The sequence below is a fragment of the Myxine glutinosa genome, chromosome 5 (assembly GCF_964187855.1).
Source record: "Myxine glutinosa chromosome 5, kmMyxGlut1.1, whole genome shotgun sequence".
NCBI classification, from domain to species: Eukaryota; Metazoa; Chordata; class Myxini; order Myxiniformes; family Myxinidae; genus Myxine; species Myxine glutinosa.
In genome coordinates, this window is record NC_136265.1 from 171,266,813 (window position 1) to 171,285,676 (window position 18,864).

Below are 18,864 nucleotides of genomic sequence, written 5' to 3' on the forward strand. Positions count from 1 at the left end.
AAAACTTTTGACCGGTAGTTTACCACACCACATTTTATTTTTTTTATTTCTCCCTGTCTGTATATGAGTCTGAGTGGAGCGTCCCTCATTTAGGAATTTTAGTTGACCATGCTTTCATTTGTATTGCCTGCATTATGTTCATTAAACCCTTATTTGTTGCATTTCCAATCTCTTGTCCTGTACGTTTATTTGTTTGTGGTTTCGGGAAAACCCTCGTCGCGTCCGTCCGTTCAGTTAAGACGATGGGACCTCTGTTTCCCACGCGCACCATAAAGAGATAACACCACCATATTTTCAGCGCGTACGCCTCGGAGTTAAAGCTCGGTTGGCCATCCGTTACCAGGGGTCTTAACCCCGGGGACACGACATTACTTTCGCCTTTATTGTGAACTTTTGAGCTCCAATCTTGATTGAATGACACATCTGGATTATAAAACAAAGCTTTTAAACCAAACCTATCGGTTTATTTTTGTTATGATTTCTCCTTGCCTTCCTAAGGGTAACAGCCTGCGGTCGGAGGCAGCAGCAGCTATCGGCAAATTTCTTCGCCACAGTACGAGTGTGAAGTGGTGAGGGCACTCTTGTTACTAAGGCATGCTTAGGTGTAACTTGATTGACATGTTCGTTTTACATTTTGCACTTGAGTTGTTATTGTCTTGTTTATATTTCATTTATCACACTTGAACTGTATGACATTTCTGATACCATCTATGTGTATGTGTGTGTGTGTGTGTGTGTGTGTGTGTGTGTGTGTGTGTGTGTGTGTGTGTGTGTGTGTGTGTGTGTGTGTGTGTGTGTGTGTGTGTGTGTGTGTGTGTGTGTGTGTGTGTGTGTGTCTCTGTCTGTAACATTCCGTTACACCCATTGGTTGGACAGTTCGCCTGACTCCACCCACAATTTATATTTGGAGAAATATCATGCAGTCGCCATTTTGGTAGTTCCTGCTTTGCAAAGTCAGACATATTCGGAGCTTTCAAATTCCTGATTCCATGCCCTGCAAGTTTTCCCTTCATTGTAAAAATACCAAAATGACAGTGAAAATGATTTAGAGCTGATAGACAAGGCCTTGTGAAGATCTGCCTTGGCGATCGAGGCAGCGGTCTGGTAATTTATACACCGCCCAAATAACTACATGACATTCTCTCAAGCAGGGCTTAAACCCACATCACGATAAAAGGTCTTGTCTGAGGTCATTATTTCCTTTTAACTATGCACATATAATGTGCATCAGGAAGAAGATAATTGGTTTTGGGTCATTTATTGTACACCGCTCCTTTCCTATGCCATCTCCAGGCATTGCAAAACGTCATTGCCGGGTACCGAAGGGGGCTCGGCAGTGACGCACGCTGAAAGGGAGTACTCAGTTTTCACTCTGGTTGTTTGTTTTCTTTTGTACACCGCTCCTTTCCTATGCCATCTCCAGGCATTCCAAAACGTCATTGCCGGGCACTGAAGGGGGCTCGGCAGTGACGCACGCTGAAAGGGAGTACTCAGTTTTCACTCTGGTTGTTTGTTTTCTTGTTTTCTTGTTTGTTTGTTGTACACCGCTCCTTTCCTATGCCATCTCCAGGCATTGCAAAACGTCATTGCCGGGCACCGAAGGGGGCTCGGCAGTGACGCACGCTGAAAGGGAGTACTCAGTTTTCACTCTGTTTGTTTGTTTGTTTTCTTGCTTTCTTGTTTTCTTGTTTTCTTGTTTGTTTGTCCGGACGATATCTCAGCCATCCTTTGAGCTAGGAAGCTGAAATTTCGGCACAGTAGTGAGCAAGTCCTTTGTCAAAAACAGTGTTTCTTGTTTTTTGAATAATCAATTAATTGAGGAGTTATTTAATTATTAGCGATTAATTAAGTACTTATTTAATTAATCAAATTTCCTTTCTCTTCTGACCATTAACTCAGGCACCTTTTGAGTTAGGAAGCTGATATTTGGACATGCCAATGACCAGGTGATTTGGCTGCAAAGGCTATTTTTGATTTATTAATTAATCAATTAATCAATTAATCGGTTAATTATTTAATTATTCGATTAATGACCCAAAATTTTTTTTGGAAGTTACAGATTCTGATGAAATGGTGGTGGTTTATGTGTTCTCTGACCGAATTGATTAATAATTTAATTTTTTTATGATTATTATTTATTTATTTTCATTATTAATTATTTCTTTATTTTCTTTCTCATTTGGCCAATATCTCGGGCACCTTTGAGCTCGGAAGCTAATATTTGGACATGAGTGACCAAGTGATGTGGCTATCAAGGATATTTTTGATTGATTGATTAATCAATAAATCAATTAATCGATTAAATATTTAATTATTCGATTAAGTACTAAAAAAAAAAAAAAAAAAAAATTCAGTTACAGATTCTGATGAAATGGTGGTGGTTTATGTGTTCTGTGACTGAATTGATTAATAATTTAATTTTTTAATGATTATTGTACACCGCACCTTTCCTATGCCATCTCCAGGCATTGCAAATCGTCATTGCTGGGCACCGAAGGGGGCTCGGCAGTGACGCACGCTGAAAGAGAGTACTCAGTTTTCACTCTGGTTGTTTTCTTGTTTTCTTTCTTTCTTGGTTGTCCGGACGATATCTCAGCCATCCTTTGAGCTAAGAAGCTGAAATTTCGGCACAGTAGTGAGCAAGTCCTTTGTCAAATACGGTATTTTTTGTTTTTTGAATAATCAATTAATTGAGGAGTTATTTAATTATTAGCGTTTAATTAAGTACTTATTTAATTAATTAAATTTCATTTATCTTCTGACCATTATTAACTCAGGCACCTTTTGAGTTAGGAAGCTGATATTTGGACATGCCAATGACCAGGTGATTTGGCTGCAAAGGATATTTTTGATTTATTAATTAATCAATTAATCGATTAATTATTTAATTATTCGATTAATGACAAAAAAAATTTTTTTTTTTTAGTTACAGATTCTGATGAAATAGTGGTAGTTTATGTGTTCTCTGACCAAATTGATTAATAATTTAATTTTTTTATGATTATTATTTATTTATTTTCATTATTAATCATTTATTTATTTTCTTTCTCATTTGGCCAATATCTCAGGCACCTTTTGAGCTGGGAAGCTAATATTTGGACATGAGTGACCAAGTGATGTGGCTATCAAGGATATTTTTGATTTATTGATTAATCATTTCATCTATTAAGTATTTATTGATTAATCGATTAATTATTTATTGAGTAATCAATTAATTATTTAATTTTTTATAAATGACTTATTTAATTAAATTTCTAAAAGATACATCTTCGGATGAAGCACTACTGGTTTAGTTATGCGATTAGCCAATTGATTATGAAAATATTTTGTGATAATCTTTTATTGATTTTAATTATACAATTAATCAATCAATTAGTGTACACCTCTCCCTCCCAATGCAGCCTCAATGAGCTGCACTGCGGTATTGCCGGGCGCCGGAGGCGCCCCGGCAATGCCGCGCTGCAGCATATTTAATTATTTGGCATGGGGCGGTGTACTTTGAATGTATGTGTACTTGTTATTTGTTTATTTTCATTATTAATCATTTATTTATTTTCTTTCTCATTTGCCCAATATCTCAGGCACCTTTTGAGCTGGGAAGCTAATATTTGGACATGACAGTGACCAAGTGATGTGGCTATCAAGGATATTTTTGATTTATTGATTAATCATTTAATCGATTAATTATTTATTGATTAATTGATTAATTATTGATTAATCAATTAATTATTAAAAATTTTATTAATGACTTATTTAATTAAATTTCTAAAAGATACATCTTCGGATGAAGCACTTGTGGTTTAGTTATGCTATTAGCCAATTGATTAAGAAAATATTTTGTGATAATCTTTTATTGATTTTAATTATACAATTAATCAATCAATTAGCGTACACCTCTCCCTCCCAATGCAGTTTCTATGAGCTGCACTGCGGTATTGCCGGGCGCAGGAGGCGCCCCGGCAGTGCCGCGCTGTAGGATATTTAATTATTTGGCTTGGGGGCGGTGTACTTTGAATGTATCTGTACTTGTTGTACACCGCTCCTTTCCTATGCCACCTCCAGGCATTGCAAATCGTCATTGCCGGGCACCGAAGGGGGCTCGGCAGTGACGCACGCTGAAAGAGAGTACTCAGTTTTCACTCTGGTTTCTTGTTTGTTTTCTTGTTTGTTTTCTTTCTTGTTTTCTTGGTTGTCCGGGCGATATCTCAGCCATCCTTTGAGCTAGGAAGCTGAAATTTCGGCACAGTAGTGAGCAAGTCCTTTGTCAAATACGGTATTTTTTGTTTTTTGAATAATCAATTAATTGAGGAGTTATTTAATTATTAGCGTTTAATTAAGTACTTATTTAATTAATTAAATTTCATTTCTCTTCTGACCATTATTAACTCAGGCACCTTTTGAGTTAGGAAGCTGATATTTGGACATGCCAATGACCAGGTGATTTGGCTGCAAAGGATATTTTTGATTTATTAATTAATCAATTAATCGATTAATTATTTAATTATTCGATTAATGACAAAAAAAAATTTTTTTTTAAAGTTACAGATTCTGATGAAATAGTGGTAGTTTATGTGTTCTCTGACCAAATTGATTAATAATTTAATTTTTTTATGATTATTATTTATTTATTTTCATTATTAATCATTTATTTATTTTCTTTCTCATTTGGCCAATATCTCAGGCACCTTTTGAGCTGGGAAGCTAATATTTGGACATGAGTGACCAAGTGATGTGGCTATCAAGGATATTTTTGATTTATTGATTAATCATTTCATCTATTAATTATTTATTGATTAATCGATTAATTATTTATTGAGTAATCAATTAATTATTTAATTTTTTATAAATGACTTATTTAATTAAATTTCTAAAAGATACATCTTCGGATGAAGCACTAGTGGTTTAGTTATGCGATTAGCCAATTGATTATGAAAATATTTTGTGATAATCTTTTATTGATTTTAATTATACAATTAATCAATCAATTAGTGTACACCTCTCCCTCCCAATGCAGCCTCAATGAGCTGCACTGCGGTATTGCCGGGCGCCAGAGGCGCCCCGGCAATGCCGCGCTGCAGCATATTTAATTATTTGGCATGGGGCGGTGTACTTTGAATGTATTTGTACTTGTTTGTTTTCTTGTTTGTCCGGGCGATATCTCAGTCATCCTTTGAGCTCGGAAGCTGAAATTTCGGCACAATGGTGAGCAAATCCTTTGTCAAAAACGGTATTTTTAGTTTTTTGATTAATTAATTAATTGAGGAGTTATTTAATTATTAGCGATTAATTAAGTACCTATTTAATTAATTAAATTTCCTTTCTCTTCTGACCATTAACTCAGGCACCTTTTGAGTTAGGAAGCTGATATTTGGACATGCCAATGACCAGGTGATTTGGCTGCAAAGGCTATTTTTGATTTATTAATTAATCGATTAATTATTTAATTATTCGATCAATGATTTAAAAAAAAAATCTTTTTTTTGAAGTTACAGATTCTGATGAAACGGTGGTGGTTTATGTGTGCTATGATCGAATTGATTAATAATTTGATTTTTTAATGACGATTATTTATTTATTTTCATTATTAATCATTTATTTATTTTCTTTCTCATTTGGCCAATATCTCAGGCACCTTTTGAGCTAGGAAGCTAATATTTGGACATGACAGTGACCAAGTGATGTGGCTTTCAAGGATATTTTTGATTTATTGATTAATCATTTAATCGATTAATTATTTATTGATTCATCAATTAATTATTTAATTTTTTATTGATGACTTATTTAATTAAATTTCTAAAAGATGCATCTTCGGATGAAGCACGAGTGGTTTAGTTATGCTACTAGCCAATTGATTAAGAAAATATTTTGTGATAATCTTTTATTGATTTTAATTATACAATTACTCAATCAATTATTGTACACCTCTCCCTCCCAATGCAGTTTCTATAAGCTGCACTGCGGTATTGCCGGGCGCAGGAGGCACCCCGGCGCGCTGTAGGATATTTCATTATTTGTCATGGGGGCGGTGTACTTTGAATGTATCTGTACTTGTCTTCTTTCTTTCTTGTTTGTCCGGGCGATATCTCAGCCATCTTTTGAGCTAGGAAGCTGAAATTTCGGCACAATAGTGAGCAAGTCCATTGACAAAAACTGTATTTTTTTGTTTTTTGATTAATCAATTAATTGAGGAGTTATTTAATTATTAACGATTAATTAAGTACTTATTTAATTAATTAACTTTCTTTTCTCCTCTGACCATTAACTCAGGCACCTTTTGAGTTAGGAAGCTGATATTTGGACATGCCAATGACCAAGTGATGTGGCTATAAAGGATATTTTTGATTTATTGATTAATCATTTAATCGATTCATTATTTATTGCTTAATCAATTAATTATTTAATTTTTTTAATTAATGCCTTATTTAATTACATTTCTAAAAGATACATCTTCGGATGAAGCACTAGTGGTTTAGTTATGCTATTAGCCAATTGATTAAGAAAATATTTTGTGATAATCTTTTCTTGATTTTAATTATGCAATTAATCAATCAATTATTGCACACCTCTCCCTCCAAATACAATCTCTATGAGCTGCACGGCGGTATTGCCGGGCGCTGGAGGCGCCCCGGCAATGCCGCGCTGGACGATATTTAATTATTTGGCCTGGGGGCGGTGTACTCTGAATGTATCTGTACTTGTTTCACTTTTTTTTCCACATATTATGAGTTGGACAGGCATCCTTGATGAACCATTACCTGCTCATGGTCACATTTTTTCCGCATACCGAACAGGATTGTGAGCTGGACAGGTGACCGTGATGGGCCATGAACTGCTCATGGTCACATATCTTTTCTGCATTTCTCATGGGATTGTGAGTTGGACAGGCGACTATGACTGGTAGGGAAGGGGTTTGAGGGTAGGGAAGTGTGGAGGGTGGGGAGGAAGTGGGGGGGGGGGGGGGGGGGGAGGGGAGGGGAGAAGGACAGGAGTATAGGTATAGGGGGAGAGTTGAGGACTTGGTCACATATTTTTATATATATATATATATCGGCATATATATATGCATATATATCGGCATATATATAGTCATATATACAGTCACGTGAAAAAGTAAGTACACCCCATGTAAAGTTTTGACTTTTTCAACATATTTCAACATACAGATACTTGATCTTCATTTCAACAATATTGATCGATAAAGGTGATATAATACAACAAATATCATGAACCATTTACATTTTGTAGTCCATTGTATAATTTAAATAAACATAAATGCAAATTTCGCATGTGGAAAAAGTAAGTACACCCTTGGCTCTAATAGGTGGTATTGCCCCCTTTGGCAGAAACAACCTCAAGTAGGCGTTTCTTATAACTGTCTACCAGTCTCTGACATCGACTGGGAGAAATTTTTGCCCACTCCTCCATGCAGAATTCTTTCAGCTGTGCGATGTTTGAGGGGTTTCTTGCATGCACAGCTCGTTTCAAATCCCCCCACAACATCTCGATGGGATTTAGATCCGGGCTTTGACTTGGCCATTCCAGAACCCTCCATTTCTTTCTTTTCAGCCATTCCTTGGTGGATTTACTGGTATGTTTAGGGTCATTGTCATGTTGCAAGGTCCACTTTCGGTTGAGCTTCAACTTCCCGACAGATGGCCTCACATTATCCTCAAGCACCCTCTGTTACAATGAAGAATTCATAGTGGATTCTATGATTGTGAGCTTCCCAGGCCCTGATGCAGCAAAGCTGCCCCAAACCATAATATTTCCACCACCATGCTTTACAGTTGGTATCAGGTTATTGTGGTCAAATGCTGTCTTTGGTTTTCGCCAAAGATGTCTTCTGGTACTGTGGCCAAATAGCTCTGCCTTTGACTCATCTGTCCAGAGCACATTGTTCCAGAAGTGCTGGTCTTTGCCTAGGTGTTCATTGGCAAACTTTAGTCTTGCCTGATGTTCTTTCTGGACAGCAAAGGTTTCCTCCTGGCACACCTCCCATGTCGATTAATTTGTGCAGCCTCTTTCTAATGGTAGACTCATGCACTTTGACATCAACAGTGGCAAGAGCTACCTGTAGGTCCCGTGATGACATTCTGGGGTTCTTAGAGACTTCTTTCAGCATCTTGCGGTCTGCTCTCAGGCTGAACTTGCTGGGACGTCCTGGCCTGAACAAGTTGGCAGTTGTTTGGAATCTTCTCCACTTGTAGATGATCTTCCGAACAGTCGAATGATTGATTTCAAATTGTTTGGGGATCTTTTTAAATCCCTTCCCAGACTCGTCGACATCTATAACCTTCTTTCTGAAGGCCTCAGAGAGCTCTTTTAATCTAGGCATGGTGACGCCGCACACTTCAACAACAAAGAGCAAACTAAACGAAATGTCTGAGGTTTAAATAAGACAGGTTCCTCCAAGATCCTCTCCAACAATGTTCTAATCATTTGCACCTGAGCTGGTGCACCTGATTCTAATTTTAGGTATTTGAAGTAGTGATAAATGTCGGGGTGTACTTACTTTTTCCACATGCGAAATTTGCATTTATGTTTATTTAAATTATACAATGGACTACAAAATGTAAATGTGTCATGATATTTGTTATATTATATCACCTTTATCTATCAATATTGTTGAAATGAAGATCAAATAGCTGTATGTTGAAATATGTTGAAAAAGTCAAAACTTTACACGGGGTGTAGTTACTTTTTCACGTGACTGTTTGTATATTTTTTCTATACAGAACCGAGGCTCGTATAAGAGCTAACACATTGAACGTGAAAACATGCACTGACACATAAAACGTTCAATGAAGGGAGCGGGAGACAAGAGGGGGAGAGAGGGAAGCACACAAGCACAACAACAGGAGAGAACACGGACGTTGGTAGATCTGTGGAAGGGGGATAGCTGGGGGAGGAGGTAGGGATATATGGTATAAAGCAAATGAACACTGGTAGGAATTTCAGGAAAGAAGTTGGGGATTGAAAGAGGTGTATTTGGGGTGTTTTAACGGGGGTAGAAAAGATCAAGGTTTTGGATGGGGGAAGATAAGAGATGGTGGTGAACAGCTGTTTTAAAGACCTGGAGGGAGGAGAGGGATTGAAGAGAATGTGGGAGATTGTTCCAGAGGCAGGAGAAAAGAGGAATGAAGAAGATGTTGTGGGCTTTATTCACTATGATGGATCCAGGGATGTGTCGAGTTACCAATGTTTCTTGTGGAGCGCTCCGCCTAGTGAATTAAGCACTCCACTCAAAACTGTTGATAAGAATGACTGGCTTGGTAACTGAACACAGCCCTCAGAATTGCATAATTGAGGAATGGAAGGAGGAGAGATGAGCAGAGAGTCTTGATTGAAAGGTGGGAGAAAAGAGGAATGAAAGAGTGAGGGTGAGCAGAGAGTCTTGATTTTGGCAGTTTCACCAGAAGAGGTTTGCTGGCAGATCTTGTGTGTCCTTGCCTTTTTGTTGGCTTGGTCTGGTTGCTGGCAGCAGAATTTTTTTTTGTAATGTCATGCATTTTTGAAAGGAGAACATTTGTCGATTAGTTCCAATGAAGTCAAACCTGATTACTTTGTATGATTCATCAAGTTATCCATATGTTTGGCATATGTAACATACTGTGATGTCATATCCTTTTCTGGCTCCACCACCTGTTGGGTGCCCCCGAGTGCTTTTTCCTGTCATCACTTCCGGGAATAAACCGCTGTTTGGACGCTTGCTTTGTGTCTCTGAATCCCTCGATTTGCGATGCCATCAATCTCGCAAGGTCTTTGCAGTGGCGATGAGGAGCTGGACTGTGTGTTCGAGCTCACGTGTGGCGTTTTATTTTCACGATGGCAGTCACCGGGATCGGGATTTTGAGTGAATTCAATCCGAGTTCAGATGACTTGATTTTTGCGAGAGACTGGATGAGTATTTTGTTGCCAACGAAATTGATGGCGCTGATGATGCACCTCGACGGCGTGCTATTTTGCTGACTGTGTGCGGATCCCAGACCTACAGTTTAATGAAGGATCTCCTATCACCTGAAAAACCCCGCGACAAGTCATACGCTGCACTGGTTGAGTTGGTGCAGAGACACTACAAACCCAAGCCAGGGAAAATCGTGTCAAGGTACAAGTTTTATACACACCAAAGAAGTGAGGGCCATTCGGCGAGTGCGTTTGTAGCTGATCTCAGACATCTGGCCCAACACTGAGTTTGGTGCAAGACTGGACGAGATGCTGAGAGACTTTTTTGTGATTGGAATTGACAGTGATTCCATATTGTGTAAGCTGCTCTCGGAGACAGATCCAGACCTCAAGAGGGTTATCGACATTGCCACTGCATGTATGCAAGCGGTTGAGAGCCTACGGGTCATAACAAGGTCAACGCCAGATGTGCACAGTCACAACTTACAAAGAGAAGTGTCGGATTTCTCCACCTCCATCTGCCCGTGAGATGTACCGTCCCAAGAAGTCTGGCGGCATGACCTGTTGGCGTTGCGGTGGTGGACATGGTGCATTCCAATGACGTTATAAACGATTCACGTGCCATGCCTGTGGGAGGAGGGGGCATCTGCAAGCCCGATGTCCCAGACCCACCTCCACCACTCACAATGTCGATGTCGACAATGACAACGCAGAGCCGACTGAACGCATGCTTCACGTAACCAATAGCACATCAGGCGCTACCACAGTCGAAGTTGAGAATGATTCAGTTCTCTCTGTGGGCACTAGGAATACTGAACCTCCATTTGTTGTGACGGTGACAATAGATCATTCCACCGTGGAAATGAAGATCGATACTGGTGCTTCGAGATCTATCACGTGTGAAGGCATGTTCACCTCGCTGTATCCACAGGGTGGGGTTCCGGAGATCACACCTGCGTCGACTAAACTGAAGACGTATACCAGCGAAATTGTGCCTGTGATTGGCTCAGCCATTGTGTCTGTTGAGTACGATGGTGTGTCCCATGCTTTACCATTGCTTGTCATAAAGGGCAAGGGTCCGGCTTTGTTTGGCAGAGACTGGTTCAAGGTCATCAGACTCAACTGACATAATGTGAACCATGTGTTCACCATTGCTGGATGCGCATCGATTGTTGACAAGTTCCCTGATCTATTTCGTGATGGTGTGGGCACTTTTAAAGGCACCAAGGTTAAGATTCATGTGGATGCCGAGGTTAGGCCTATTTTCCATATGGCAAGACCTGTACCGTACATGATGCAAGCAAAAATTGAGCAGGTGCTCGATCGTTTTCTGGATGAAGGAATCATCGCCCCAGTTGAATACTCCGACTGGGCTGCTCCTATTGTACCCATGCTGAAAGCTGATGGGAGCTTATGCATCTGTGGTGACTACAAGACTACCATAAATCGTCATTCAAAACTGGATGAATATCCTCTGCCCAAGGCCGAGGTCCTGTTCACTGCTCTCATGGGAGGTGAGACATTTACAAGGAAAAAGATATGACATCACAGTATGTTACAGCATATTCAAACTATAATCATTGTAGTGAATACTGTCTAAAATTAGTACGTGTATGGAAGTAAAAATTCGAGTTTTGTTTCTGTTTCTGGCCTTTTGGAATAAATTAAAACTTTTCCAACTTTCCTTCCAACTTTTTCTCCCTACCCTTCCTTCTCTCTGCATTGTTGTATTCACATTTCCTTATTTACCGACAGTCATTCCGGAAAGAAGGGACAGGAGAGGATATTGTAATCGGTCTGTGTGTCAGTGTGTCTGCATACAGATCTACTTTGATATTGATTTTCGTTCTCAGATCTACTATATTCTAGATACCCTTGTGTGACTGTTTTGTTGAATGTTCTGGCATGTGAGGGTTTGCTTGGCTGTGGTTGATGAAGCGTGTGTATTGAGTATATTTTATAATGTCTATCTGCTGCCAGTTTAATGGATACTTTGTTCTGTTGCTGCTGTTAGTGTTTTGCTGGAGTGGAATGCATTGGGGGTTTCGCTGGATGGCTTTTCTTTGCTGGCTGAGGGCATAGGAAGCACCTCTTCACTCGTTCGCCTTGACCTCAGCAACAACCAGATCGGGCCACAGGGTGGCATCAATCTTGGAGAGGCACTGTCACACTCTTCTTGCCTTTGTGAGCTCGGTAAGGGATTTTTCTTGCTTGTATGTTGTCGGTTTTGTGCTCGTCGCTAACATGTTTTTATACATTCTGGAATGAAGAATTTGTCTCATCAACCTCACATGGGACAACAGAAGGCAATTTTACTTGAGCATTAATTAGCCTTGCCATTCGTGAAGGGACGAGAGAGACGATTGTAATGTAATCGGTCTGTTCGCACACAGATCTATTTTGATAGAGATAGTTTATTCTGAGATCTATGGTTATATATATATATATACATACACCACCATCAACATCCCCACCCCAGCACCAAGGCATTATCGCACGATCAACTTCCATCAGCTAAACGCTCTTTCACCTACCTCATTCTCATCCACCCTCTCTGAAAAAATGTCCACTTCTCCCTTCGTTGACCTCCACACCCCTTCTGACCTCACTGACTACTACAACCACACTCTCTCCTCCTGCCTTGACCAGCTTGCGCCTATAAAAACCAAAACAGTTTCTTTCACCCATTCTGCTCCCTGGTTTACCCCTGAACTCCGCCTGATGAAAACTCATGCTCGCCAACTTGAAAGACTCCGCAATAAAACAGGTCTCACAATTCACTCCCAAGCCTACAAGGACAACCTACAGCACTACAAAGATGCCCTCTCCCGCGCCCGCTCCGCCTACTACTCTCATATTATCCACTCTGGCTCTGGAAACCCAAAAGCACTCTTCTCTACAATAAACAAACTCCTCAGCCCCCTGAACACCACCACCCAGTCATTCACAGTAGAAAACTGCATCTCCTTCCTTTCATTCTTCCAAAGCAAAATTGACAACATCTACAACAGCTTAACCACCACCGCACCCGCTCCCCCTCAAACCACCTGCCCCCCCCCCCCCTTATCCTGCCAACCCCTGTCTCAGTTCTCCCCAGTCTCCCCTACTGACCTCTCTGAACTCCTCATAGGAATGAAAACTGCCACCTGCACTCTTGACCCCATCCCCTCCAACTTTGTCAAGGCCTCCCTACCTGCTCTCTCTCCACTTATCACTGCAACAATAAACTCCTCCTGGTCTACAGGCATCGTCCCACCATCCCTCAAAATTGCTGCTGTTACCCCCATTCTGAAAAAACCTGGACTTAGCCCTGACACCCTAAACAACTTCAGACCCATCTCCAACCTACCCTTTCTGTCAAAGGTTTTGGAACGCTCTGTAGCCACTCAACTCAAACATCACCTCTCTGCCAATAACCTGCATGAAACATTCCAATCCGGATTCCGCTCCAACCACAGTACTGAAACTGCTCTCCTCAAAATCACCAACGACCTTCTCCTCTCCTCTGACGCCGGCAACCTCAACATTCTCATCCTCCTCGACCTCAGCGCCGCCTTTGACACCATCAATCACACCATCCTCCTCACCCGACTTGAAACCACCTTTAACATTACCGGCACTGCCCTCTCTTGGATCAAATCATACCTCTCTGACAGATGCCAGTTCATCTCCATCAATAACTGCAAATCCCCCACTGCTCCCCTCCCCCAAGGTGTCCCCCAAGGTTCAGTTCTTGGCCCCCTCCTCTTCATCCTGTACCTGTCCCCCCTTGGTCACTTAATCCGCCGTCATGGTCTCCAATTCCACTGCTTCGCCGATGACATCCAGCTTTTCATCTCCACCAAGTCCATCTCCACCGCCACCCACTCTATCCTGACAAACTGCATCACTGAAATAAAATCCTGGCTTCAAATCAACTTCCTCAAACTTAACTATGATAAATCTGAAATAATCATCATTAGCCCAAAAACGCTCACCAAATCCACCCATAACTTTGCCCTCAACATTGACGGTTTCCCAGTATCCACCTCCCCTCACATCCGGAATCTTGGCATCATCTTTGACCAAACCCTCTCCTTCGACAAATACACTAAACACATCACAAAGACAGCCTTCTTTCACCTGAAAAACATCGCCCGTCTCTGGCCATCCCTCTCCTCCATGGCTGCAGAAACCCTCATCCACGCCTTCATCACCTCCCATCTGGACTACTGCAACAGCCTCCTCTATGGTTCACCCTCAATAATCACCAATAAACTCCAATACATTCAGAACTCCGCTGCCTGTCTACTCACCCATTCCCGGACCCGTGATCACATCACCCCCGTCCTTTATAAGCTTCACTGGCTCCCCATACCCCAGAGAATCCAGTACAAAATCCTCCTCTTGACCTACAAAGCCCTCCATAACCTGGCCCCAATCCTACCTGACTGACCTCTCCAGACACACTCCCACCCGCAACCTCCGCTCTGCTGGTACCAACCTCCTGACCCCCCCCCCCCCATCCGGACCAAATTCAGATCCTGGGGGGACAGGGCCTTCTCCATCGCTGCTCCCACCCTCTGGAACTCACTACCTCACACCATCAGAGACTCCTCCTCACTCACCACATTCAAAACATCACTCAAGACCCACCTGTTCAACACTGCATTCAACATTTAACCCACAGCATTTAACCCCTGACTATCTCTTCTCCTTCTCCTTCCTTTTGCTTTGATTATTTATTTGATATTTGATATTTGATATTTTTGATATTTTGATATTTGATATTTGATATTTGATTATTTACCTATTGATTTTTGTCTTTTTGCACTTGTTTTTTGTACTCTGTCAAAGCGCCTTTGGGCTTCTTGAAAAGCGCTATGTAAAATAAATGTATTATTATTATTATTATTATATATATATATGTATATACAGTCACGTGAAAAAGTAAGTACACCCCATGTAAAGTTTTGACTTTTTCAACATATTTCAATATACAGCTATTTGATCTTCATTTCAACAATATTGACAGATAAAGTTGATATAATATAACAAATATCATGAAACATTTACATTTTGTAGTCCATTGTATAATTTAAATAAACATAAATGCAAATTTCGCATGTGGAAAAAGTAAGCACACCCCGACATTTATCACTGCTTCAAATACCTAAAATTAGAATCAGGTGCACCAGCTCAGGTGCAAATGATTAGGACATGGTCAGAGAGGATCTTGGAGGAACCTGTCTTATTTAAACCTCAGATATTTAGTTTGGTTTGCTCTTTGTTGTTGAAGTGTGCGGCGACTGCGGCGTCACCATACCTCAATCAAAAGAGCTCTCTGAGGCCTTCAGAAAGAAGGTTATAGATGCCTACGAGTCTGGGAAGGGATTTATAAAGATCTCCAAACAATTTGAAATCAATCATTCGACTGTCCGGAAGATCATCTACAAGTGGAGAAGATTCCAAACAACTGCCAACTTGTTCAGGCCAGGCCGCGCCAGCAAGTTCAGCCCGAGAGCAGACCGCAAGATGCTGAAAGAAGTCTCTAAGAACCCCAAAATGTCTTCACGGGACCTACAGGTAGCTCTTGCCACTGTTGATGTCAAAGTGCACGAGTCCACCATTAGAAAGAGGCTGCACAAATTTGATCTACCTGGGAAGTGTGCCAGGAGGAAACCTTTGCTGTCCAGAAAGAACATCAGGGCCAGACTAAAGTTTGCCAATGAACACCTTGGCAAAGACCAGCACTTCTGGAACAATATGCTCTGGACAGATGAGTCAAAGGTAGAGCTATTTGGCCACAGTACCAGAAGACATCTTTGGCGAAAACCAAAGACAGCATTTGACCACAAGAACCTGATACCAACTGTAAAACATGGTGGTGGAAATATTATGGTTTGGAGCAGTTTTGCTGCATCTGGGCCTGGGCAGCTCACCATCATAGAATCCACTATGAATTCTTCATTGTACCAGAGGGTGCTTGAGGATAATGTAAGGCCATCTGTTAGAGAGTTGAAGCTCAACCGAAGGTGGACCTTGCAACATGACAATGACCCAAAACATACCAGTAAATCCACCAAGGAATGGCTGAAAAGAAAGAAATGGAGGGTTCTGGAATGGCCAAGTCAAAGCCCGGATCTAAATCCCATTGAGATGTTGTGGGGGAATTTTAAACGAGCTGTGCATGTAAGAAACCCCTCAACCATCGCACAGCTGAAAGAATTCTGTATGGAGGAATGAGCAAAAAAATTTCCCAGTCGATGTCAGAGACTGGTAGACAGTTATAAGAAACGCCTACTTGAGGTTGTTTCTGCCAAAGGGGGCAATACCACCTATTAGAGCCAAGGGTGTACTTACTTTTTCCACATGCGAAATTTGCATTTATGGTTATTTAAATGATACAATGGACGACAAAATGTAAATGTTTCATGATATTTGTAATATTTATATCACCTTTATCGATCAATATTGTTGAAATGAAGATCAAATAGCTATATGTTGAAATATGTTGAAAAAGTCAAAATTTTACATGGGGTGTACTTACCTTTTCACGTGACTGTATATATATATATATATATATATGTATATATATGTATATATATGTATATATATATATATATATATATATATATATATATATATATATATATATATATATATATATATATATATATATATCTACTAGCAACGGTACCCACCCTATGGGCGGGGCTTCAATTGGGAGGCCCAAATGAAAAGGCAAATTAAGGCTTTTTTTATTGTAAACGATTCATATAAACATCTGTTACGGATTTATGTGGACTTATGTGAATTACTATTCAGGTCTTTGCTTATCAATGTGTAGGCGATTAAAGGTTGTTGTGATTAAAGGGTCAGGAGCCCTTCTGGGAAAAAGGAGACCGGAAACGGAGGAAGAAAAGACACGAGGTCCTGGAGAAGCGACGATCTTCTTCCTCTTCCTCGCCCAGCGCCGAGAAGAGCGGTATCGATATTGAGCAGCGTGGGGAAAGCTGCGTTTAAAAGCCCGTCTGGCGAGAGGAGTTACCGGGACATGTAACTACCCTTTTACACGTCAAGTCGCCGTGGGTTCGTGCACGGAACCAAGCGTCCGGCACAGTTCGCCTCACTGTCTACAAGGACGCGCACGGCAGGCGCCTTGGGCCTCGCACGCTTTGCGAGCCCCAAAGCCGCGATCACGAGCACCGACCTCGGTGGGCTGCCGAGGAGGTGTCCGCGGCAGCAGCTGTTCCCGGTACGGGACGTGCCCGGTGGAAGCACGTCAGGAAGGGTCCGTTCAACCGCCCACGTGCGGAGATCGAACTACAGGAGTACGGAGACATTGTGAGAGACATTGACCATGGAGGGAGTCGGGAGTGGGGCTCACGTGAGGAATGTATAAGATGGCCATCTTAGAGTTATTGTAGATGAGTTTACATCTTTGTAATATTGATTGCTGATTGTTGATGGTTGTTGATTGCTCGGGGAATATATCATTGATTATTCCGGATCCTTGGTGTGGGGTTTCTTATTGATTGGAATTCATATTGATTGCGTTACGAAAGCGCATAAATAATAGATCTTTCTGGTGGAGTTCCTCTCACGGTCCGGGGGTCACCGAGACCAGGTAGTCACCGGGAGGACCACGTAACAGAATTGGGGGCTCGTCCGGGATCTAAAATTGTATAAAATAATAAAATAATATTTTTATTAATTAAAATGTATTAATTAAGTATTAATTGGTAAATTTTTGGGGAAATTGGGGGTAAAGTCTTGGGTGAAGGTTAACAGGTGTTAACAATAGGCACCATGGCGTTTGTGGCACAGAACTTTGCGGTAACCCCGAGTGAGGCACAGTTCCGAGCGTTACTAAAGTCGGACCTCTTGAAATTGGCCAAACATTTTAACTTGGAGGTCCGAACTAATTTGAGGAAGGCAGAGTTGCAGACCACGGTGATACAGTCTATGGTGGGATTAGGAACATGGGACGAGTTAGCCTGGGAGTGGCTACCCGAAGAACCAGAAGACGTTGAGCTCCGGAAACTGGAGTTGCAATTACGGAGCCAGGAACGGATCAAAGAAGAAGAAAGGAAAGCAGAAGAGAGGAGAGAAGAGAAACAAGCAGAGGAAAGGAGAGTGGAACGAGAACTCCAGGAAAGGTTAAAAGAAGAGGAAAGGAAAGCAGAAGAGAGGAGAGAAGAGAAACAAGCAGAGGAAAGGAGAGTGGAACGAGAACTCCAGGAAAGGTTAGCAGAAGAAGAAAGGAAAGCAGAAAAGGAAAGAGCAGACGAAGAAAGCAAAGCAGAAAAGGAAAGAGCAGAAGAAGAAAGGAAAGGAGAAAAGGAAAGAGCAGAAGAAGAAAGGAGAGTGGAACGAGAACTCCAGGAAAGGTTAGAAAGGATGAAAACAGAGGAAAGGAAAGCAGAAGCAGAGGAGAGGAGAGCTGCAAGGGAACTCGAAGCAGAGGAGAGAAAAGCGGAAAGGGAATTAAAGGAACGTGACATGGCGCTTCAGCAAGAAATTAAATTCAAGGAGCTGGAGTTAATAAGAGAACGGGGAGAGGTACCACCCTTGCTGACGGGGTCGACACCTAGCCAGAACACCTGGGATGTGGGCAGACATGTGAGGCTGGTTCCACCCTTCAGTGAAAAGGAAGTCGCTAAATTTTTTCCACACTTTGAGAAAGTGGCTCGACAGTTAAACTGGCCGGAGGAGGCCTGGACCATACTAGTGCAAAGTGTGCTGGTGGGAAAAGCTCAAGAGATTTATTCGGCGCTACCAATGGACCAATGTGCAGATTATGAGGTATTGAAGAAGCACATCCTCAAAGCCTATGAGTTGGTTCCGGAAGCTTACCGGCAAAAATTCAGGAATGCCAGGAAGAGGGAGAGTGAGACCCATGTGGAGTTTGCTAGAGTGAAAGAAAATATGTTTGATAGGTGGTGTGAGTCAAAAGGAGTCGGGAACGACTTCGAAGCA

The 18,864-nt window shown here is 41.3% G+C and overlaps 1 protein-coding gene across 4 annotated transcripts in view; it reads left to right on the forward strand.

Moving 5' to 3' along the window:
* The window catches only part of LRRC45 (leucine rich repeat containing 45), a 110,535-nt gene that overhangs the window by 28,282 nt on the left and 63,389 nt on the right, over positions 1 to 18,864 (forward strand). For all 4 annotated transcript variants that reach the window (XM_068115570.2, XM_068115572.2, XM_078779079.1 and 1 more), the window contains 2 exons: positions 499 to 569; positions 11,918 to 12,096. In XM_068115570.2, the coding sequence (XP_067971671.2) occupies positions 499 to 569; positions 11,918 to 12,096 (250 nt within the window). The remainder of the gene's footprint in view (positions 1 to 498; positions 570 to 11,917; positions 12,097 to 18,864) is intronic.